At 40.4% G+C, this 25,119-nt stretch overlaps 2 protein-coding genes across 8 annotated transcripts in view; one reads left to right on the top strand and one right to left on the bottom strand.

Moving 5' to 3' along the window:
- Window positions 1-4,127, top strand: part of NANP (N-acetylneuraminic acid phosphatase) — a 28,744-nt gene extending 24,617 nt beyond the window's left edge. For 4 of the 5 annotated variants that reach the window (XM_056567570.1, XM_056567569.1, XM_056567571.1 and 1 more), the window contains 2 exons: window positions 1,184-1,282; window positions 2,444-4,127. In XM_056567570.1, coding sequence (XP_056423545.1) covers window positions 1,193-1,282; window positions 2,444-3,079 — 726 coding nt within the window. In that variant the 5' untranslated portion in view covers window positions 1,184-1,192 and the 3' untranslated portion in view covers window positions 3,080-4,127. Of the gene's footprint in view, window positions 1-845; window positions 990-1,183; window positions 1,283-2,443 lie in introns of those variants that run through there. The other variant, XM_056567566.1, reaches the window with a different exon arrangement.
- A 3,697-nt stretch (window positions 4,128-7,824) lies between these two features.
- LOC130362681 (two pore calcium channel protein 1-like) overlaps window positions 7,825-25,119 on the bottom strand; it is an 86,881-nt gene continuing 69,586 nt past the window's right edge. For 2 of the 3 annotated variants that reach the window (XM_056567575.1, XM_056567572.1), the window contains exons 13-19: window positions 19,310-19,397; window positions 18,246-18,315; window positions 17,821-18,040; window positions 15,894-15,984; window positions 10,056-10,169; window positions 9,037-9,149; window positions 7,825-8,295 (exon numbers count right to left, since the gene is read on the bottom strand). In XM_056567575.1, the coding sequence (XP_056423550.1) occupies window positions 8,150-8,295; window positions 9,037-9,149; window positions 10,056-10,169; window positions 15,894-15,984; window positions 17,821-18,040; window positions 18,246-18,315; window positions 19,310-19,397 (842 nt within the window). In that variant the 3' untranslated portion in view covers window positions 7,825-8,149. Of the gene's footprint in view, window positions 8,296-9,036; window positions 9,150-10,055; window positions 10,170-15,893; window positions 15,985-17,820; window positions 18,041-18,245; window positions 18,316-19,309; window positions 19,398-25,119 lie in introns of those variants that run through there. The other variant, XR_008891520.1, reaches the window with a different exon arrangement.

Here is a 25,119-nt window from a genome sequence, read left to right on the forward strand (position 1 = left end):
GTATGTTTTCACACATTTTTGTCCATTTAATTAAAAATATATTGTGTCAAGATCAAAATGTAGAGTGATACAATTCAGTACGATTTACATAGACAGTAATGTTAAAAAAAACAACAACAAAAAAACACATTTCCATCTGGCAAAAAAGCAGACGAAAACATAAACATAGTAAAACAGGTGAATGTGTTGGATATATTTTGTCCATAGAAGTCAATGGACACGTCTAGATACATAATACTGTATTTTAGGTATAAAATTGTATGAAGTAGAGAAAATAGTGATGTGAACTCTCACTTATACAAGGAAAACAGTCCCCCGCTCACCCACACTAAACCCAATACACCGGATTATAGTGCGGGTGAACAGGAGACCAATGCAGGGTTTCTTACTAATATACCTACCTTCAGTCCGGCTCCCGATCCCTCTATAGATCGGATTATTTCTTCACTGGAGGCGGCCCGCCGGCTGGATTTGATGATTCATGGTCACTGGTCACATGATCCCTCAGTAGGTGCAGGCATCACATGACCAGCGACCATGAATTTTAAAATCAAGCCGGCGGGCCTCCTCCAGCGTACAATTCACAGAAGAAAGAAGCCGATCTATAGAGGGACCGGGAGCCGGACTGTAGGTAGGTATATTAGTCAGAAACCCTGCATCGGTCTTCTGTTTACCTGCACTACAACCCGGTGTATTGGATTTAGTGTGCGTGAACAGGGGACCGTTTTCCTTTAAAGGAGATCTCCGGCAAAAAATAACTTATCCCCTATCCACAGGAGCTGATCGTGGGGGATCCGACCCCTGGGGCCCCCCGTGATCACCGGGATAGGACACGATGCTCAGTGAGGAGTTCATGCTACAGCCTGCACGCACTCCATTAATTCCTATGGGAGCACCAAAAAGACCCGAGTACAGCTCGCGAGATCATCGGCGCTCCCATAGAAATGAGTGTTTATTGCTTACAGACTGACAGAGAATTGGTTCTATTGGTAAGGAGGCTTGTTGTCGGACCATAATATAAACTGCAGCTTGTGACTCGCCTAGCATTGTGTATTCTCTGTTTTTACATGGCCAAGACTTTCAGATGCCACATTGTATCCCTATTCATATATGTGATCTGTATTTATCTGGAACAATAAGAATTCTTTGTCACTTCTATATCTTCTTCTTTTCACACGTGTAGTTCACAGACATGGTGCTGAACGGTATTAAAGCAGTGTTTTTTGACTTGGACAACACATTGATTGACACATCTGGAGCCAGCAAAAAAGCAATGGAGAAGGTGAATACCTTGTATATTTCTATTCACGGGGGTAGGGATGGGTGACACTGCCTAAAAGGGGTATTCCCATCTCAGCTTGTTATGCCCTATCCATAGGATGTCAGTGTTTCCCAACTAGGGGACCTCCAACTGTTGCAAAATTTAAAGGGGTATTCCAGGCAAAACCTTTTTTTATATATATCAACTGGCTCCGGAAAGTTAAACAGATTTGTAAATTACTTCTATTAAAAAATCTTAATCCTTCCAATAGTTATTAGCTTCTGAAGTTTTCTGTCTAACTGCTCGATGATGATGTCACGTCCCGGGAGCTGTGCATGATGGGAGAATATCCCCATAGGAACAGCTCCCGGGATGTGAGTCATCAGAGAGCAGTTAGACAGAAAACAACAACTCGACTACAGAAGCTCATAACTATTGGAAGGATTAAGATTTTTTAATAGAAGTAATTTACAAATCTGTTTAACTTTCCGGAGCCAGTTGATATATAAAAAAAAGTTTTGACCTGGAATACCCCTTTAAGGCTACGTTCATATGTACAATATCTGCTGCATGTTTTGCTGCATATTTTCTGCAGCTGATTTTGCTACCCATTGATTTTAATGGGTGGCAAAACCAGCTGCAGAAAATATGCAACAGATACTGCATGTGTGAACATACCCTCAGGATAGAGTCACACGTGCTGTATTTTGCTGCTGCGTATTTTCCTACCCATTGAAGTCATTGGGTAGCAAAATCACCTGCAGAAAATATGCAGCTAAATACAGCATGTGTGACCCTATTATAACAAATTATTTTAGTTACATTTGGCTAGATTATCTCTTTAAATATCAGTGCAAGGAACATTTTCTGCATCTTATTTTTAGGTCTGAATAGGCATTTTTATATGAATCTTTGTAAGGGTATGTTCACACGGCAGAATGCCCGTGTGGAATTCCGCTGAAATATTCCGCACAGACTTTCCGCTTCAGCAGAGTCCCATTTTTGTAATGGGATTATGCTGCATTGTGTGGATGTTTCTGCCGCAAAAATCCTCGGCAGAAAAAAATAGACATGTCAAATGCGTGAATGTCCGTGCGTGCTTTCCATTTCGCACATTTTCCTACCATGTCAACATAACATTGCTATAAAAAATAATCTCATGTGTCTGTTATATTTTTACAGGTATTTAAATTGTTGATAGATAAAAGTCACTTTAGTGAAGAGGAGGCCGGCACTATATGTAACAATTTCCAAACAAAACTTCTCCATGAAGATTTTGACTCCTCCAAAATGACCATCGATGACCTCCGGGTTTCACACTTTGAAACATCCATGCAGGACATAAGATCTGGAGACCATAGGGATTTAGCCAAAGAATGTTATAATCTGTGGAAAACAATCCGTCTACAACTCATGACACTGCCAGAAAGTACCAAAAACATGCTGCGTGAACTCCGAAAGTCAGCCAGCTTGGTGCTGCTCACCAATGGGAACAGACAGGTGCAGAGAGAGAAAATCGAGGCCTGTGGTGTCAGCCCCTACTTTGATGCAGTTGTGGTGGGAGGGGAACATGCTGAAGAGAAGCCGGCACCGTCCATTTTTCTTCATTGCTGTGAGCTGGTGCAGGTAAAACCGGAGGACTGCGTAATGGTAGGCGACAATCTGGATACAGATATTCTCGGAGGACTGAATGCTGGACTCAAGGCAACCATTTGGTTAAATAAAAATCCACATCTAAACAGCGACCCCAAGCCCGCACCTCACTATGTAATTAACTGTATTACTCGCCTTCCGGAGGTTCTACAGAATTTACAGTAGCTTACATACTAAAATGGGGGCAAGTAGGTGTACACTTGAACATCCTTAAAGGGGTGATCTAAGATTAGATAGTCAGAGCCAATTTCTTCCAAAAAACAGCACCACACTCGTTTTCAGGTTGTGTGGGGTAAGAACACACACAACCTAAGGACACGTGGTGCTGTTTCTACAAGAAATAACCCCCTTTAAAGGGGTATTCCGGGCAAAAACATCATAAGATGTCTGATCGCGGGGAACCCTCTGCTGAGACCCCCCACAATCTCCCTGCAGCACCCGCATTCTATGCGGGGACTGTGTCTCTAGTTTCGGGTTTCCAGGACTGGGGACCCTTTGGATAGGGGATTAAATGTTTTTGCCTGGAATACCCCTTTAAGTTATCCAGGAAATGTTGACATATCCTAGGGACATGTAAAAAGCTTTTAACGACCTGGGACTGAGAGTGCAGAGCCCGCTTCTCTCTGTTCTATGTCCTACTGAAGGGAACAAAACTGTTGAAAAGTCAAAGTTTAGCAATAAAAGACAGTTTTATACGGAATGGTAGATCCCAGATTATTGAAAAACAAAAAGGACCTGTCTCCACTCTTGAAAAGAACCAGTACTAGTAGATACTATTTCCGGCAGCTTCCATAGAGAATGAATATGGCATGACCACTCCATTATAACAAGAGACTCCAGTCCCTGTTATGGAGATTGCAGGGGGGCCCCAGCGATCACTGTGATCAGATAGTTATCTTGTCAATAGGGGATAACTTTGCCAGTTAGAATAAATCTTTAGGGTCTATTCACACGTACAGTATCCTGCGCATATTTGATTTTATGCTTCAGATTTCAGTGCAAACTAAATAACTGTACAGAGTATCAAATCTGCAGCTTCAAATCCTGTGCATCAAATATGGCCAGGATACTGTACGTGTGAATACGTGAATGGGGTGAGTGTTGTTTTATCAGATCAGAACTGGGACTTTTACATAAGTACTTGCTAGTAGAGATGAGCGAATTTACAGTAAATTTGATTCATCACGAACTTCTCGGCTCGGCAGTTGATGACTTTTCCTGCATAAATTAGTTCAGCTTTCAGGTGCTCCGGTGGGCTGGAAAAGATGGATACAGTCCTAGGAGACTCTTTCCTAGGAATGTATCCACCTTTTCCAGCCCACCGGAGCACCGGAAAGCTGAACTAATTTACGCAGGATAGGTCATCAACTGCCGAGCCGAGAAGTTTGTGACGAATCGAATTTACTGTAAGTTCGCTCATCTCTACTTGCTAGTATAGTCATGTATACGTGAACAATGAGATTTTGCTATAAAAATGCATTTTAATATGTAACAGATATTGAGACTGATTGTGACTAATATAATGCTATAATGTGAAATATGATCTGATCTATTAATCTATAATGTTCTCGAGTTTTGTATACCTTTTCATTATATTTGAAGATCAGGAAAAAAATCCTTTGCACTGGCGCTGCTCTCAGGCGATCACTTTCAGGCATCAGTCAAGTATTATGTATTTCTTGCAATTGAAAAAGGGAGAACTTACTCCCAAAACGCGTTTTGCCTCACTGTTATATTTTATTGATTTTAAAGTGTCAATAAAAAAATATTTGATACATAATACTGGACTGATGCCTGAAAGTGATCGCCTGAGAGCAGCGCCAGAGAAAAGGATTTTTTCCTGATCTTCAAGTTCTCTTCTTTACTGGACTTCTCGCTGCCACGAGGAAACCGGTCCGAAAATATGAAGGCTGAAGCTCGAGATCCCACGTCTGTACCCCATATGGAGGGGTTATATGTACCTGGGGACTGATACCTCACAGAATTACGCAAGGCGCTTTTTCATTCTCCTCTTTTTTTCTTTTCTTCCTCATTGTTTTTTCATTATATTGATACTATATATAATTATAACTAACATTGTAAGACACATTAAAGGGGTATTCCAGGAAAAAAAACTTTTTTATATATATATCAACTGGGCTCCAGAAAGTTAAACAGATTTGTAAATTACTTCTATTAAAAAATCTCAATCCTTTCAGTACTTATGAGCTTCTGAAGTTAAGGTTGTTCTTTTCTGTCTAAATCCTCTCTGACACGTGTCTCGGGAAATGCCCAGTTTAGAAGAGGTTTGCTATGGGGATTTGCTTCTAAACTGGGCGTTTCCCGAGACACGTGTCATCAGAGAGGATTTAGACAGAAAAGAACAACCTTAACTTCAGAAGCTCATAAGTACTGAAAGGATTAAGATTTTTTAATAGAAGTAATTTACAAATCTGTTTACCTTTCTGGAGCCAGTGGATATAAATATTTTTCCTGGAATACCCCTTTAATTAGTACGAGATGTAGAGAAGAAAAAGTGGTGTGTTGTACTGCAGCAGAAGAATAGGGTCATCTTAAAGGGGTACTCCGCCCCTAGACATCTTATCCCCTATCCAAAGGATAGGGGATAAGATGTCAGATCGCCGGGGTCCCGCTGCTGGGGACCCCGGGGATCGCTGCTGCAGCACCCCGCTATCATTACTGCGCAGAGAGAGTTCGCTCTGTGCGTAATGACGGGCAATACAGGGGCCGGAGCATCATTACGTCATGGCTCCGCCCCTCGTGATGTCACTGCCCGCCCCCGTCAATACAAGACTATGGGAAGGGGGCGTGGCGGTCGTCACGCCCCCTGCCATAGACTTGCATTAAGGGGACTGGCTGTGATGTCATGAGGGGCGGAGCCATGACGTAACGATGCTCCGGCCCCTGTATCGCCCGTCATTACGCACAGAGCGAACTCGCTCTGCGCAGTAATAATAGCGGGGTGCTGCAGCATCAATCCCCGGGGTCCCCATCAGCGGTTCCCCGGCGATCTGACATCTTATCCCCTATCCTTTGGATAGGGGATAAGATGCCAGCGGTGGAGTACCCCTTGTACCTCTACCAGCAATAGAAAAACAGTGCTAATTTGTTCTAAATTTGTTTTTTTAAATCTGCTCTGTTTTTCTAATGCTGGAAAACCCATTTAATGCCCATATGCCCTCCAATGACATGGAAAGGGTTTCTTCAGATAAGAACCATTTTTAGATGTCACAGTTTTCCTCTATTGACATGCATGCTGTGACTGTAAGAAATACAACAACATGTCCTGTAAACATAAGGCATTGCATAAACAGGATATTTTTCTTTGCCATTTCCCATAATGTAATATCTGTTTACGGCTATAAATTACACAACTTATTACAACTTACACAGCTTTATTATGTGTCTCTACTTACACTCGTACACATTTGGTAAGTAGTAAGTGTCACAGCTATATTCTGGTACTGACATGTATCATTTCAAACATTCTGAGCAATAAGACATTTATTCAGATACATAACTACTTATCACAATTATTGTTGTACAATTGATACATTCATATAATTTGGTTATTTTAAGTGTAAAAGTCATAGGTAAGAACACTTACTGGAATGTTTTGCTAGTAACAAAAGACATAATAAATACAGTATTCTTGATTAATAAAAATCACTAAATAGACATAAGTACATAATTCAATAGTGGAGTAGCTTTAACCATCAATACAAAGGTCAGTCTATTTGAAAATAAAAAGTGCATAAATACAAGATACAATGTGTTTTTGGGGTCATTGATGTGGATCCAAAATATAAAGAAAAGAAACACTTTAAAGTCTTCTGTCTAGAACAAAACTGCATGTGTGAATCCACCCTTAAAGGGGTACTCTGGTGGAAAACATTTTTTTTAGGTCTTTATAAGTCAACTGGTGCCAGAACCTTGATTCCCGTCACCTAGAAAATGCTATCTATAGGCAGCATGTTACAGAGCAGAAGGAACTAAGCAGATTATATATATATATATATACACACATACATACACACATTGAGTGACACTGAACTCCCTGTACACGTGAGCAATTGGCACAGTTTTGAGTTCTGGACTTATGATCCTATGGTATTGCATATGCACTTGCACCTTTTTATGTTTCGGGGAGAACAACATGTAGCACATACTGTATTACTGTGGTCTAACATTCAGGCAATTGTAAAGTGTCAGAACTTTGTAAGCATCTATCCATTTCGCCATTCATAGTCATTTTTTGGCTTTTAAAGGAGAGCACTGCCATACACACACACACACACACTCTATCTATCTTTAAGTTGTTGTTCTTTTTTAAGTGTACTGTCTTTTCCCTTTTTGTATTAGGGGCTGATTCTTGTACCCCGTATGACTCTATGGGAAGTGACTTATTTGTCCCACAAACATTTCTCCACTTAAAGGGGTACTCCGGCGCTTAGACATCTTATCCCCTATCCAAAGGATAGGGGATAAGATGCCTGATCGCGGGGGTCCCGCTGCTGGGGACCCCTGTGATCTTGCACCCCAGTTAAAATCAGTCTGATTACCGGCAACCACAGGACCACAGCTGTCACGCCCACGTCACACACCGCCGACCCTGTGGTCGCCGGTAATCAGACCCGGAGCGAACATGCTCCGGGGACTGATTTTAACTGGGGTGCAAGATCACGGGGGTCCCCAGCGGCGGGACCCCCACGATCAGGCATCTTATCCCCTATCCTTTGGATAGGGTATAAGATGTCTAAGCGCCGGAGTACCCCTCTAAATCATCTATCAGGGGAGAGTGGCACGTTAGCATTTTCATGGAGACAGGTTCCCCTTAAACAAGCACTGCATATACCATTTCATATTTTGAACCAATATTCATGTGTAAAGAATGTGCCAGTATTTGTGAGTTCACATGCCAGTCTTCGGTAACATGTTAAATTTATAGGATAATAAGACTTGATCCCATAACCAAAAAAAAAAAATATTCACAAATATGGCCATTCATTGAGTCCTAAGGAAGTGCACTGTGTAGAGGTGCCTAAAGTGGTGATATGCCCTTATCCCAACCCAGACATAAACCCTTTCATTACTGGATCTGTTTGATATACTAAAAGAGCTATTGTCTATAAAAATAAATATATGTATATTCATCCATCAGCTGCATTGCTGGAATTTTCTGTGCAGACTATTCTGTTTCACTCTGTTCCAGTTTGACCAGTTATCTTCTGGGTACTAGGCTGCCGAGTTGAATGTTGGATTTTCAATATAAAGGTCATTGGGTGACAAATTCAAAATGTCCTCCATTTGTGGGCCTTCATCTTCAGGAGGTATTTCTGCCTCAAACATGCGCTGTAACAAGGCATCTACTGTTCTATAGCCTATGGAAAGACAGTGGGATCCAGTCAAGTACATTATTAAGAATAATTATACTAAGTCTTGTCAAGATGTTAAATATTGTAAAATCTATCGTCTGTTACAGTTCCAAGACTTTTTCACTGATAGCTTATCCTTAGGATCGGCTATCCATCTCTGATCAATTGATGTCTGATACCCCGCACCCCTGTTGATCAGCTGTTAACCATTCATTACTAGAAAAAGTAAAATATAAGATCACCAGACTCTCAACTACTCAAACATTTGTATGTAGAAACAACTTAAAGGCCTTCATTTCTCTTAATATCAATAGATAACAGCAAAGAATCTGCTGCACGTAGGTGCGTATGAGGAGTGCAACTATTCTAGGTCATAGTTTCTGACATTCGTCAGCTAGAGTAAATAAGTAGTTATATGCTGGACAATTTGGTCTTTGTCCCTTGATTGTGATGGACTTTTTGGTTCTGTTGTGGTGTCCTTGGTTTTCACAGGAAGAATAATGTTGCATATTGTGCTGTTCTTCCTGTCACATATACGAGAATTTGTAATGGAGGCCTGGAAGGGAGCATCTAACATAGATGTAAACAATAAGGGGAAATGAATGAAAAGACTGGGGTAGGAAGCCTTACATTTATTAAAAGGCGAAGGCCTCTTAAATTTGGCATGTCCATGTGTCACAATCCATGCCAGCTTGGGGCAGCAGAAGTCAATTGTTTGGTGTATGTTACCAAAATGTAAAGACTTACGTTTGGAGGCAATTTGAAACATCAGTCCTTTCTGGTTGCCCTCGCCAAACCCTCCAAGATCATTTTCACAACTGTCCATGTTGTCCACTAAGTTCCCAGTAGAAATATCTCCCCTGTATTCAAGGATAAACAGAATGATATGAGATATCACCTGCTGTACATAATGCTGCATCCATACAGAATACATTCAGAATAAAATTGAAGGGGTTCTCCAGTGAAAAACTATTTTTTTCAATCAACTGGTGCAAATTACTTCTATTTAAAAATCTTGACACTTCCAGTACTTATCAGCTGCCGTATGCTCCACAGGAAGTTCTTTTCTTTTTAAATTTCTTTTCTGTCTTACCACAGTGCTCTCTGCTGACACCTCTGTCCATGTCAGGAACTGTCCAGAGCAGGATAGGTTTGCTACGGGGATATGCTTCTACTCTCTACTCAAGTTCCTGACATGGAGAGAGGTGTAAGCTGAGAGCACTGTGGTCAGACAGAAAATACATTTAAAAAGAAAAGAACTTCCTGTGGAGCATACAGCAGCTGATAAGTACTGGAAGGGTTAAGATTTTGAAATAAAAGTAATTTACAAATCTATTTAACTTTCTGGAACCAGTTGATTTAAAATAAAAAGTAAATCTTTTGGTACAAGGTACTCATAATAAAAATAAAATAAAATAAAAAACGGTAAAAAAACTTATATATTTAGACAGTGTCAGACAAAACATATATAAAAATATAGGGTTATTTAAACCACCATGTCTGGTCACTAAGTAGATGCTTAGAATACCCACTGTACAGCCCAAGAGGGAAGGTCTGCACATCCGCTCTGCTCAGGGAGGCAAAGTGCAAGGGAATCTCTGTCTATTGGTATCGCTTGGAGAGTTGGCACCCCTGAACGTGCTCACAACCACATGGAAAAAAATTCTCAGCCGTAATAGGCAAACATACCTTGTGCTATCATGTCCTCCGCATACACTAAAAAACTAGAAAAATATTTAAAAACAAAAGATGCATGCATCACTCACTCCTGTACTGCCATTCCTAACTCCTGGATCTTCTTTTCAATGGCGGTTTCAACTTCACTTTTCTCCAGGGAGTATTCCACAAAAAATGCTTCCAAAATAAAGGCTACAAATATGCTGCAAATCAAAATACACAGGTTGGTGCAAAAATACATAACATTTCCTAAAAGGGTTTGCGTTCATTTATTAAAGGGATAATCTACCTTACAGTTGAGTTCACAAGTTGCCTACCCTTGGAGAATTGGTAATAAATGGACCATATTGAAGGAAATAAAAAAATAAAATAAAAAACAGGCAAAAAATATTTCTTTTATTTCTTTAAGGATTCAAATTCAACTGTAGGTTATACCAGAACGACACAATCATCAAACAAAACATGGAAACAAATAAAAACAAGAAATGACCACCAGTTCAAAAGTCTGTATGCCCTTAGTTCTTAATACTGTGTATTGACTCTTGTCTCTCTGTGCAGTTTAATTAACATTATATTTTAATAGCTTGGACATTTACGGATGCAGCGGTACCACATAAGTTTATGTTTTATTACATCATTTTATTTTAAAAAATGGGAAAAGGAAAGTGGTGATTCAAACTTTAATTAGGGAAGGGGTTATTGCACTTTTAGTAAATTTTTTACTTTTAATTTTTTAGTTGTAGTTTACAGCTGAAGGCTGTAGTGGTGCAATGGTGATCTCCTATACTGGATACCAGCACACTTTACGGCCGGTATTCAGTATGCTGCAAAATACAGAGCAGTCTGTCTGCATAAAGACAGATGACCGCTAATGGCGGCTATTTTCATTTTTTATTTTTTTGTAAAATTGGCATTTTTCTAAATAAATGTATATTTAGAAAAGTCATCTTATCAGTAGTACTATAGCATATAAAAAGTTTTTCATAATGACTGTGCCTCTTTAAGGATGCAGGGTTTTTCAGTTTTTGCACTTTCAGCTTTTTTCCTCATTACCCTCTAAAAATCATAACACATTTCAATTTAGTACATACAGACCCATAAGAGGGCTTTTTTTTTGCGCCACCAACTGTACTTTTTAATGACATCAATAATTTCACTACAAAATTTACAGCGAAACCCGAAAAAAAATATTTGTGGGGCAAAATTGGAAAATTTTGTAACTTTTGGGGGCTTCCGATTCTATGCAGTGCACTTTTTGGTAAAAATGACACCATATCTTTAGGTCCATATGGTTACAAGGATAGTTATTTGATATACCGTATATCCTGGCGTATAAGACGACTTTTTAACCCCAAATTTTCTTCTGAAAAGTCGGGGGTCGTCTTATACGCCGGGTATTGAGGTCCGGGATAGGAAAACTTCTGATAATGTGCCGGGGTCGGCAGGCGGGGGCCGGCCAGAGCAAGTAAAAACTAATACTGTATACTAAAAACCAGGGTGCCTCCAGCTGTTGTGAAACTACAACTCCCAGCACGGCAAAGGCTGTCCGGGCATGCTGGGAGTTGTAGTTTTACAACAGCTGGAGGCCCCCTGGTTTTTAGTATACAGTATTAGTTTTTACTTGCTCTGGCCGGCCCCCGCCTGCAGCCACACACGGGAGCCGGCCCGGGTAGATAATCATAGGTATTTCTATGCCGGACATCCCTGTGTCCCGAAAAATCTTTTCGGGACATAAGGATGTCCGCCGGTCACTTACCATTCCCCGGCGTCCTCCTGCGATCCTCCTTCTGTCCTCCTGCAGTCTGGTCCTCCATCTCTATGGTTGTACGCACGGGACGTCAGTGATGTCACGTGCCTACAACCATAGAGGCAGAGGAGCGCAGGACCAGGAGGACCGCAGGAGGACGCGCGCCGACCGGGGCCTGGTAAATGACCGGCCGTGCTATCTTAAGTGATCCGGTCACCGCTCCCCGGTCCCGGCACCTACTGCTATGGTCCATAGGCCAAAGCAGTAGATGGTGACCCGGGCCAGAGGAGCGGTGATCGGAACACTGTGGGGGCAGACCAGTACAAATATACAGCCTGCAGCCATACACTGTATATGGCTGGAAGCTGTATGTCTGTTGGGGGGAGCTGCCAATCTAATGTGGGGGGAGCTGCCTACAAATGTGGGGGGAGCTGCCTACAAATGTGGGGGGAGCTGCCTACTAATGTGGGGGAACTGCTACTAATGTGGGGGAGCTGCCTACTAATGTGGGGGAACTGCTACCTATTGTGGGGGAGCTTCCTACTATTGTGGGGGAACTATACTGCCTACCTAATGTGGGGGAACGTGATGCCTACCTAATGTGGGGGGAACTACAAGGTACCGTACATCGCGGTAGGAGGGGTAGTCTTATACGGCGAGTATATACCAAACTCCATATTTTAACTGTAAAAGTTGGGGGTCGTCTTATACGCCGGCATATACGGTAGGTTTTATTTTACTACTTTAAAAAATTATAATTACCAAAATTAGTATGTGTAAAATTGTCATCTTTTGACCCCTATAACTTTTTTATTTTTCCATATACGGGGCGATATGAGGGCTCATTTTTTGCACCTATATCTGAAGTTGTACCATTTGTGTTTTGATGGGACTTTTTGATCGGTTTTTATAAATTTTTTAGGGTATACAAAGTGACCAAAAATACGCAATTTTGGACTTTGGAATTTTTTTGCGCGTACGCCATTGACCACCAGGGATGGTTTAAATGTCCCTTTAGATGCCGCTGCCGACTTTGGCAGTGGCGATCTAAAGGTTTAATAGCTGGCCGCGGCGATCGCTGCATGTCGATTATTAATGCTGGCCCCCATCAAAGTCACCATAAATTCTTAGGAATACTGCAGGCAAACTCCAATAATCTTCCTCTCTGTGTAAGGCCCCTTTCACACTTCAAAAATCCTCCGTTTTTAGACGAAGTTCCGTCTGAAAACCAGCTGAAAACATGAACTATTTTCTTCCGTTCTATTTTCCGTCACAAAATAACGTCTGTTATCAATAACGGATTATAACGGGTTAAAATGGCTATTAGAAAAATCCCAGACTATAATGGGATTTTCTAAAGGACCTATAGGATTTTGTTACTGCCGTTTTCAGCTGGTTTTCAGACGGAACTTCATACGGATGTTTAAAAAAACGGAGAATTTTTGTAGTGTGAAACAAGCCTAACATGTACAGCATAAAACCAGAGAGGAAAGGGTTACAGAGTGCAGTGATTTGCAGGCTACCAGGCTGCTCCTAGACTCAGAGCAGATTAGTCATTCACAGGGAGAGAGATGGACACGCCCCCTCCAGAAGGCAAGAACACAAAGCAAGTGAACAACATATAAATGCTATTTGTTAGGAATATATAGGTCCAATACACATAAAAATTATGGGGGAGATTTATCAAAACCTGTGCAGAGGAAAAGTTGCCCAGTTGCCCACAGCAACCAATCCGATTGCTTCTTTCCTTTAGCAGAGGCCTTGTTAAAAATCAGCGAGCTGATTGGTTGCTATGGGCAACTGGGTAACTTTTCCTTTGCACAGGTTTTGATAAATCTCCCACTATATGTACATGATCAGGATTAGGTACTGAGTAACATATCACTTTTTTTTTGTGCTATAACAGGTACGCTTTAACTATTCATGGGTATATAAACTTTTGATTTGGGCCATTTTTCTGTTTTATCATTATGGTTTAAAAAAGGTGTCAAACAACTATGTTATAAATAATGGCTTGAAATGATCACTATCCTTCAATAAAATACTTTTTTTTTTTTTTGCATGATCAGTCATATTTTCTAACTCAATGCCAAAATCTCAAAATTTCTGCCAGGCTATGCAAATTTTTGAGCACAACTGGGCAGTCAGAGAAATGTTCCTATATCCTGCAGATGGTACAAGAGACCTACTCTGCACTATAAAAGGAAAAATCTTTTGCCTTTGATAGGAAAACATTTTAATGACATGTAGACATTAGTGTTCAAAAGTTTAGAACCAATAAGAAATTTCAAGAACTGACACTTATTATATTAGTGTACCATGAAAATGACCATATTCCTGCAGATAGCAACATTTAACCTGATACTTTACAGCAAACTTTAAATTGACATTTTTCAATAGCATGTGAGATGTTAAAGGGGTACTCCACTGGCCAGCGTTCAGAACATCTAGTTCTGAGCGCGAGGGGGTTGGCCACACCCCCTCTTGACATCACACCACACACCCTCAATGCATGTCTATGGGAGGCCATCACGACCCCTACCATAGACTTGCATTGAGGGGCGTGACGTCAAGAGGGGGCGACCCCCGTAGTGTGCACACAGCGTTCGGAACTAAATGTTTCGTACTCTGGCCTGTGGAGTACCCTTTTAAGCACCATGATATGTAATGTGTTAAAATGTCAAATTTAAAGTGTGCTACATCTGTATCTCCCTATGTACAGCTGCTGCTTTTTTATACTTCATCTGGAGGCTTCAGCCTACACCTTCTGAGGTGGGACCAGCTTTTAGGGCACCTTCCTTATCTTTAAACTGTGTTGCAACCTTGTAAAATGAAGAATTATGGATAAAACTAGTTCACATGTGACAATTGCACAGCCAGTATAGTACAGACAGTGGCTTCACATTTCATCACCATTTATTTTTTGCACAGTTTAGAGGATGCACTTCAGGATGCTGTCCTACTGTATGACGAAATTTACAAAAATCTGTGGAAAGATAACACTACAGTGATCCTTCCCTACACTTACTATAGCTTTTGGTTACAATATTTTGTACATACACTTGACTTTTCTGGTCCATTGTAACTTGCAACCAGACTCTACTTACAATGCTACGGACAGTCAAGATCTGCAAAACGTGTCAATGACTGAAAGATCTGATCAATCAGAATGGGTATTCACTGGCAAAACCCCTGTATTACTGAAGTGTATGCACTGACTGGCTGTCTGGTAGTGCCTCTTACAATACAGGAAGGTACTACATGTTCTGTACTACTCTGAACCTGTGCCTGGGTTAGCTGCTCCTATGGACACCAGGTGAGGGCAGCTCCATTTTACTTTTTTGGGACATTTTGTGTACTGTACAGGACTTCAGCACAAATTACCAGGTTTCCATACAGTTATGGTTTCAACATACAATGGTTGTCCTGGAACCAATTAACATGGTAACTTGAGGGATCACTGTAGTACCTTTCAATGAAATGGAAAAATGTGGTATAAACCTAGCCTAACAGTTCCACCTTGTTCCTTGGGCTAGGTTTATACTATGTATTTTCATTCTATGAAATAGCACTATGGAGAGAACAGTAGGGTCCGGCATTGACGCGACTAGGGTGAGTCCGCTATGGGGTGAAGCAGCAGCGTGGGCTTGGTGACTATGTATATATGGTGGTGCAATGTCCGTAAAAGATAAATGGCAATGTAACGAATAGAAGACACGGGACAGCACTCACCATCCAAGTGATCTTTATTTCCAAGCGTTCGGAAGGATCTGAAGTAGACCCAGGTGGAGGCGGGGAGCACAGCCGGGACAGACTGTTTCACGCAATTAGCGCTTCCTCAAGCCGGTGCACCATCCAAGATCACTTGGATGGTGAGTGCTGTCCCGTGTCTTCTATTCATTACATTTTCATTCTATGAAAGATACTGGTTTGTGTTTTTTTCTTTTTTTGGTTACTGTTAGGGCCGCTTAAAAACTTGCAACAATGCAGTAAAAAAAAGAAACATCTTGCAACTTTTTTAAAAGATAAACCTGACAAAAAAACCTGCACATTTCAACAGGATGCAAAACCCCTCCGCTGTGCAAGAATCTCTCCCCTTCCCATAACATTTACTCCGAAATGTTGGCATTTATCTTGGCATTAGATCAGTGTACAAACACTGCAGGATGTAAATACTTACTTGATGATCATGATAACAACCACCACATGGAAAGCAATAAAATACAGTTTAGCTGCTGGATGGGTCACAAGAGCAAACCCAGTAGCGAGAAGTAGGATGTTAAGAAAAGTGAAAATCAAATAAATTGTTTTACAACATCATAAGCTTTTATCTGCAGAGGGTTATTACAAATAAAGGTATGCATTTATTTCATGCAAAATATACTTCTCCCCACTACCTTCTGTTATATTAGGGAGGAATGACAAAATTGTTAAAGAGTACCTGTCACCAAACAGTCACACTTTGCTATTTACTTGCTGTTAAAATTCTCAAACTTTATATGTTTTTTAATGTGACTGAAAAAACGTCCACTAGGTGGCTCTGTTCTGTTCCCTAAATTAGTTTAGTTTCCTTGTGGCCTGGCAGGAGACCAAACTCAGGAAGTGCGTGCGGGACATGGCGAGGCACAGCTCTCATAGGCTTCAGTGACCTCCCACCTGCTGGGGAACACCCACTTTGTCCTGCTGGGAGCTCACACAATGGCCCAGATTTATCAAACTGTGTGAGAGAAAAAGTGGAGAGATTTTCCCACAGCAACCAATCACAGCTCAGGTAACGAGCTCTGGTAAAGTGAAAGCTGAGCTGTGATTCGCTGCTGTGGGAAAATCACTCCATTTTTATTTTCACCCAGTTTGATAAATTTGGGCCAATGTGAGCAAGGGGAAAGGTATTATACAGAGTTTTTTAAAGGGCAAGAGGGGTGTTAGGAGTAGTTAGGGAACATAATCTGAGTTAGGGTGCATTCACACCACGTTTTTGCAATACAGTTCCCGAATCAGGTTTTTGATGAAAAATGGATTCCTCAAAACGTGACTAAACTGTATCAAAACGTGTGTACAAATTTCAACCCGTATACAGTTAAAAACCGTATAAGTTTGATAAATGATGTCCAGTTGCATCCGTTTTGTAAGAAAAAAACACATACGTTTTTTACTTTTCACTCCATTTTGACTAAAGTTTCACTTGTTTGATTGAAATTCCAAGAAAAAAAACTGCAAAGTCAAAAACCGTATGGTGAAAACCGGATGGAACCATACGCACATACGGTTCTGTACGGTTCCCATTGACTCCCATGCTTTATAAAAAACGTATACGGTTTAATACAGTTTTTCACCCGGACCAAAAAACGTGGTAGACTACGGTTTTGGGTAGGGGAAAAAAACAGATAAAACCGTACAGGATGCAAAACGGATACAACCTGATGCATCTTTTGGCATACGGAGAGTCAATGCATATGGTTTTTGATACGGTTCCGTCCGGTTTTCACATTGAAAATGTATGTGGGAACTGTATTGCAAAAACGTGGTGTGAATGCAGCCTTAGTTTAGAAAATATGGTTTGATGACAGGTACACATTGAAGCGTACCTGTTATATCACAGAATGAAATAATGCTAATATATATTACTCACTAGTTTGTTCTTACGTGTCTAGCTTCTGTAATTGGCTTACAAATCCCTCTGTTCTGCTGCTCGCTCATTCTGGCATCTACTGCTCAGAAAGGAGCATGTCCAAGGCAAGCACTGAGCCTGCCCTCACTCACTATGCATTCACTCCCTCCATGAGTCTGCTGGGTCTCTTCATCCAATCACTGAAGGCTTCTCTGTAACCCCTCCTCTCTGTTTTCAGACAGGAGTCTGATAGACAGGACAGGGGTGAGCACAGAGGAGCGCTAATCCTGCCCTCAGTTTTTGGACTTTGTCCCAGCCTGTGCTTAGGCTGGAGTAAAGATGATGCTGCAGAAATCTATTTTTGGAATTGAAGAACCTGGCAACAACCCACTTAATATGTAAGTGAAAACTAGAGGGTATTCTATACACAGCAGATGGTCATACAATGATGTTAATGGTTATTATAGTGAGAGAAAAAAATAGCAATACAAAAGGATATCATGCCACTGGTTAACCACAGTCAGCTCCACAAGAACAATAAAGGCAGAACCCAAGTCATTGAAGTTATTTTTGCAGTATTTGCTTTTGGCAAAGGCAGAGTCTCTCAAAGCTTTCGCTCCACACTCCTGTGCGTAAGGTTCGGTAGAATTTTCAGGGAAGAAACGGATTTTGTTCTGGAAAACCTCCATTCCGATAATGGCAAAAACATAGTATATAGTCTAATAAGAAAAAACATAATTTTACTATATTAACCATGCAGCGGACTCCTCAGTTATACCAACGTAGCAATAATATTGCATATTTCATGCAACATGTAAATTCTACTCCAAAGTATAAACATAAAAAAAATATATATATTTTTTATTTTATTTTATTTTAAAGTATACTCTATAGATAGAACTAAAAAGTGAAAAAGATACATACTAGAATAATGCCACAAAATGTTAACATGGTTGGAAGGATGTTTATCAATGTGTTCATGATGACCCGAAACCTGCAATGAAAGAAGTAAGCTTTAAAAGGAAAGGTTCACCTTAGAATATCTTCTGATAGGTCAAGGAGATAGTGTCATAGATGGGATCTGTGTCTTGGGACCACTAGAGCGGTGTTTCCAAACCAGGGTTCCTCCAGCTCTTGCAAGACTACAACTTCCAGCATGTAGCCGGAGGAACCCTGGTTGGGAAACACTACACTATAGCAAACACTACACCATGCTCCTTCATCATCTGACTAGGAGGTCTTCAGATCTTAAATGGGAATTCCAGGAAAAAAAATTTTTTATATCAACTGTCTCCAGAAAGTTAAACGGATTTGTAAATTACTTCTATTAAAAAAAATCTCAATCCTTTCAATAATTATCAGCTGCTGAAGTTGAGTTGTTGTTTTCTGTCTGGCAACAGTGCTCTCTGCTGACATCTCTGCTTGTCTCGGGAACTGCACAGAGTAAAAGAGGTTTGCTATGGGGATTTGCTTCTAAACTAGGTGGTTCCCGAGACAGGTGTCATCAGAGAGCACTTAGACAGAAAAGAACAACTCAACTTCAGCAGCTCATAAGTACTGAATGGATTAAGATTTTTTTAATAGAAGTTATTTACAAATCTGTTTAACTTTCTAGAGCCAGTTGAGATATATATATATATATATATATATATATATATATTTTTTTTTTTTTAATGGATAACCCCCTTAAGTAAAATGTGATGGCATGCATATTAAATATATAGGAATATTCTGACTACAGACTCAAATCTTCATATCATGAAGGGCACAGTGCTCCTCTGAATGCCATGTCCCTCTTTACCAACTGGTGGAGACCCTAGGGCACAGATCCTCACCATAGACATGTTCAGACTAGTAGAATTTCAGTAGATGTTTAAAGGTGGGCCTTCCCTTCAGGACTTTGTCATATGCTACCAGGCCATGTAATTTGGTTACCAGTGAAATGCGTTAGTATTATGTAACTGACCATAGATAAGAATTAGTGATACCTTTGAATGCTGTCAATAATCCTTATGAGTCGGAGAACACGAAGAATGAAGACAATGTCTAGAATGTCTTGACTGTTGTATAAACTCACTGTGAAGAAGAATATTCTACAATCAGCTGTCATTTCAACTATGTGGGGTGTCCCCCAGCCAATACACCCCACTGCCAAACAGTTGTCACAGAAATGCAACACAAAGGTGGAATTTACTAGTGTTTCCTATGCCGGTCATAAAATGGTAAAGGTGGTATTAGATGGGCAGACTGCTGCCTGAGGGTTAGTGGGTTGGCAGGGCCACATGAATGACTGCTGGATCATTTGTGCGACCCTTTACTCCCATTATTGTGTGGCCCAAAAAAAAAGGGGGGATTTATTACTGGTTTTACTCAGTTTTTTTTGGTGTTGAACTGGTGCAAATATTTAAGCACTGGTTTATGTGCGCAAACATTTTGCAACTTTTACCTTCATTTTTAATAAGTTGCGCAGTCCAAAGAGCTCTCATTCTGCAGTGGTAGCTGATTTATCAATGGAGTCAATTTAAAATTGTTGCAAATTTTCACGCAATCTCCCTCCAGCCCAGACCACACTTTGAAACTTGCTGAGATCTAAGCTATTTAGCGATTTATGTAGAATGTGTGCCTCTTTGATACATTTGGGGGAAGAACATAATATTAAAATCCCACCATAGCTTGTTTGTTGGCAGATCGCTGAGCCCTTGTAATCACTCCATGTAATAGGGACCTTAGATGCACCAAATGTATTATGATGTGCATGCCTTTTTTTTGTATTTAAAGGGGAACTCCAGAACCTATTTACTTATTTCCTATCCACAGAATCCCATGAATCGGAGATAAGTGTCTGATCGCAGGGGGTCTGACCACTGGGACCCCCCAATGATCCCCTGCCCAGCGACCTCTCTCTCTCTGTGCACAGACTACTGTCAACCACCGTAAGAACCGGTGGCCAACACACCCCTCCATATATCACTATGGAAGAGGCGTCCGTGTATCTCCACCTCTCCCATAGAGATACATGGAGGGGGAGTGTCGGCCACAGCTTTGTGCGGTGGGCGACAGTAATCCGTGCACAGAGCGGAGATCACTTTGTGCACGGAGAGAGGCTGGATGCCGGGCAGGAGATCAGACACGAATCAGACCCGTACCGGAGTTCCCACTTTTACAGTTTTGTAAATACATTCAACATTTTTTTTATCCAACAATATAATGATATAATAAACTAGGAAGCGTGCCTTTTAATACATTTTGAGAATTCGAGTAGAGAAAACAAAAAAAAAACGGACATGGTCGCACATCCATAACATGCACCTTGATCTAAGGCTTCTCAGCAAAAATTCTTTAACTGGGAGCACAAGGTAAGTGAGCTTTGTGACCTTTTCACCCTGGTGCTGCGCTTATGGCGTCCATTGCTGCCGCAGCGCTGTGTCTGTGGGGTGGCACGGCCCAGGGTCTGGTTCGGGCAACATTAGGGCTGCTTTGCCAGTGGGCCGTTCCCCATGTAGGCCCTGGGGTTGCGGCATTGGTGGTCACCACTCAGTGCTACGCCATTTTATGCTAGGGATGTTGGGGACCCGCTACTTACAGGTGGCTGTGATGTAGCTAGTGGGCTTGCACTTCATGATCATAAAGTACACTAACAACCTGTTAGTTTAATAAATGTTGCTGAGAAGCATTAGATCATTGTGCATGTTGTGGATGTGCGACCATGTCTGTTTTTTTTTCTCTAATTTAATTCACTTTTAATAAATTTGCCACTTCTTTGGCTGACCTGAGAGCTGGCATAAATTTCAACTATGTGTCTCTTGTGTCACTGTTTTTGCTGTGATGTTTGTAATTGATGCACAGGGTTTCTATACCTTCAAAAATTGTGGAAACAAAGTCTTGTGTCATAATAACATGTCAGAAATTTGGATTATTGCGGTCTGGGTGCCAAGATGAAGGGGCAAAAGTGCTACGCTAGGACAGTTTTACATAGCCTTTAGAATGTCTGACAATGGTAGATACTTCACAACTTCAATTACCGAAGGAAAACCAACTCTGGGGCACAAAACTATGCTTTAGCAAGTGAAATATCCTGCAGAGTAACATAATCTCCAAGTACTGATTTTGGTACCAATTCTGACAGGTATTTAGTACCAAAAATCAATTAAAACACTTCCGAAATGCAGGACCAGTGGTGGGAAACAAGTGGCATGTGGACAGCTCCATGGCTAAACAGACTATACTAACAAACGAATGCAAAAGGATGCCTTTAAGTGGCATCCTGTTGCATCAGTTTTTAATCCGTCTATGTTCCATTTTTATTTTTTGTCTGGCTACTTCCTGGTTCCTCACACCACTTCTGCAAAATGAGACATTAAAGGCTCATCCGTTCTCAATCCGTTACCCATAGACTTCAATGTTAAATTTATAATATCAGTTTCTATTCTGTTATTTTTTAGGGGAGAAAAAATACTGCATGCAATGTCTTGACCCCGTCAAATAAAAATGGAACAGGAAGCAAACGGGTGCAAACAGGTCATAAAAAGATTGTAAAAAAAACCTATTGACATCAAATCATGAAAAATTATCAAACAGATTGCTAACGGGCATTTATTAACGTGGGCAGACGGCCATGTGAACGATCCCTTACCTGTATCAAGTTGACGTTTAAAGCAAACAGCAGGTGCAATGTTTTTTCCTCCCGCTACTTCCGTCAGAAAACAATGGGCCTGACAGACCCTATAATAGTAAATGGGATCTGTCAGGACCCATTGTTTCCTGTCAAAAATAACGTCCGTTAACCCCTTTACTCAACATGCTGTTTTGACCTTAATGACCAAGGCCTTTTTTTCAAATCTGACATGTCTCTCTTTATGTGGTAATAACTTTGGAATGCTTTTACTTATCAACCCAATTCCGAGATTGTTTTTTTGTGACCTATTGTACTTCATTTAAGTGTAAAAAAAAAAGTGATAACATTTTTATAAATTAGCGAAAATCATCAATATTCGCGAAAAATTTGAAAAAAATTACGTTTTTGCTACTTTCAACTGTTATATATTACGTAGGTATCTATAAACTATACATTTTTTTAATCAGATACATATTTCCATTTGTTTACTTTATTTTGACATCAGTTTAAAAAAAAAAAAATTTTTTTTTAATACTTTATAAGACTTCAAACTTTATTAGCATTTTTTTTAATTTTGAACTGCCTTTTTCTTTCATGCAGTAACCCACGTTTGTAAAAGCTCATTATGATAAAAATGATGAAACCCCCCAAAAATGACCCCATTTTGAAAACTAGACCCCCTAAGGAATTCATCCATGGGTGTCATGAGTATTTTGACCCAACAGTTTTTGGAGCAAACTTATGCAAATAAGGAGGAAAAAAATGAAAAATTTATTTTTTTGCACAAATGTGTCACTTTAAAGTCATTTATTTTGCACTGAGCATATGAAAATAACAAAATGCACCACAAAACCTATAACCCCATGTGTTCTGTGATCAGAAATATCCCCGTTGTGGTCCTTACTCGAAGTCTGGACATATGGCAGGGTCCAAACCAAAAGGAGCCCCCAGAGGATTTCAGAGATTTAATTCTGCTTGGGAATGTCTCAGGCCCCATTGCACATTTGCCAAAGGAATAATCTGCCGTAACAATAGAAACCCCCCAAAAATGACCCCATTTTGAAAACTAGACTCCCTAAGGAGTTCACCCATGGGTGTCATGAGTATTTTGACCTCATAGTTTTTGGAGCAAACTTATGCAAAGCAGGAGGAAAAAAGGGAAAATTCTTTTTTTTTCCCCATTGTGTCATTTTAAAGTCATTTATTTTGTACTATGCACATGAAAATAACAAAATACACCACAAAACTTATAACCCCATTTCTTCTGTGATCAGAAATATCCCCGTTGTGGTCCTTACTCAAAGTATGGACATACGGCAGGGTCCAAAACGATAGGAGCCCCCAGAGGATTTCAGAGCATGAATTTTGCTGGTTAATGTCTCAGGCCCCATTGCACATTTGCCAAAGGAATAATCTGGCGTAACAATAGAAACCCCCCAAAAATGACCCCATTTTGAAAACTAGACCCCCTAAGGAGTTCACCCATGGGTGCCATGAGTATTTTGACCTCACAGTTTTTGGAGCAAAATTATGCAAAGCAGGAGGAAAAAAGGGAAAATTCATTTTTTTCCCAATTGTGTCACTTTAAAGTCATTTATTTTGTACTGTGCACATGAAAATAACAAAATGCACCACAAAACTTATAACCCCATTTCTTCTGTGATCAGAAATATCCCCGTTGTGGTCCTTACTCAAAGTATGGACACACGGCAGGGTCCAAAACGATAGGAGCCCCCAGAGGATTATGAGAGCATGAATTTTGCTTGTTAATGTCTCAGGCCCCATTGCACATTTGCCAAAGGAATAATCTGCCGTAACAATAGAAACCCCCCAAAAATGACCCCATTTTGAAAACTAGACCCCCTAAGGAGTTCACCCATGGGTGCCATGAGTATTTTGACCTCACAGTTTTTGGAGCAAACTTATGCAAAGCAGGAGGAAAAAAGGGAAAATTCATTTTTTTTCCCAATTGTGTCACTTTAAAGTCATTTATTTTGTACTGTGCACATGAAAATAACAAAATGCACCACAAAACTTATAACCCCATTTCTTCTGTGATCAGAAATATCCCCGTTGTGGTCCTTACTCAAAGTATGGACACACGGCAGGGTCCAAAACGATAGGAGCCCCCAGAGGATTTCAGAGCATGAATTTTGCTTGGGAATGTCTCAGGCCCCATTGCACACTTTGCAGAACAATTAAATTCCCCATAATGTACCCCATTTTGAAAACTAGACCCCCTAAGGAGTTCACCCATGGGTGTCATGAGTATTTTGACCTCACAGTTTTTGGAGCAAACTTATGCAAAGCAGGAGGAAAAAAGGGAAAATTCATTTTTTTCCCCATTGTGTCACTTTTAAGTCATTTATTTTTTACTGTGCACATGAAAATAACAAAATGCACCACAAAACTTATAACCCCATTTCTTCTGTGATCAGAAATATCCCCGTTGTGGTCCTAATTTGAAGTCTGGACACATAGCAGGTCCCAAAACGATAGCAGTCCCCAGAGGATTTCAGAGCATCAATTTTGCTATTGTACACTTTTTGACATAATATATGAAGGGAAATAAGTGCTAAATGTTTTTTTTTAGAAAGCCCTTCACAAAAGATCCAAGAACATGAGTGCCTCCTTGAGGAAAATTCCACCCATCAAAGTATTCATCTAGGGATATAATGGAAATTGTTGCTTGTTTGATTTCACTCATCAAAGTATTCATCTAGGGATATAGTGGGAATTTTTCCTTGTTTTATGTTACTCATGAAAGTATTCATCTAGGGATATAATGGGAATTTTTTTTGTTTTTAAGGGAATTTCAGATGGTAAAATGGGGAAAAAGTGGATATAAAATAAAACAAAAAAACAGGGAGTATGAGAAATTTATTTTGTTTTTACAGTTTTTTCAAATCAGGGGCTGTATGGTAAGCTTGGAAGCATTCACCAATACAGAGGCCTGGGTTAGAGGGGCACGTTTCACAAATATGGGTTGTATATTTTTTAACCCCTTTTGCATAACAGACGCGACAAAGTTTTTGGGGTCTCCTTTTCTTTTCTGTGGGAGGCAATTTGCCAGGGAAATGTTGCCCACGGACAATTCTTGAGACCTCCATTTGGGAAGAAGTGGTGGCCTCTTCTTCCTGCTCCCCAAATACGAGAGATCTAATGACTGCTTCCTGGAATTCT

This window comes from Hyla sarda, chromosome 3, assembly GCF_029499605.1.
Source record: "Hyla sarda isolate aHylSar1 chromosome 3, aHylSar1.hap1, whole genome shotgun sequence".
In the NCBI taxonomy this organism is placed as follows: domain Eukaryota; kingdom Metazoa; phylum Chordata; class Amphibia; order Anura; family Hylidae; genus Hyla; species Hyla sarda.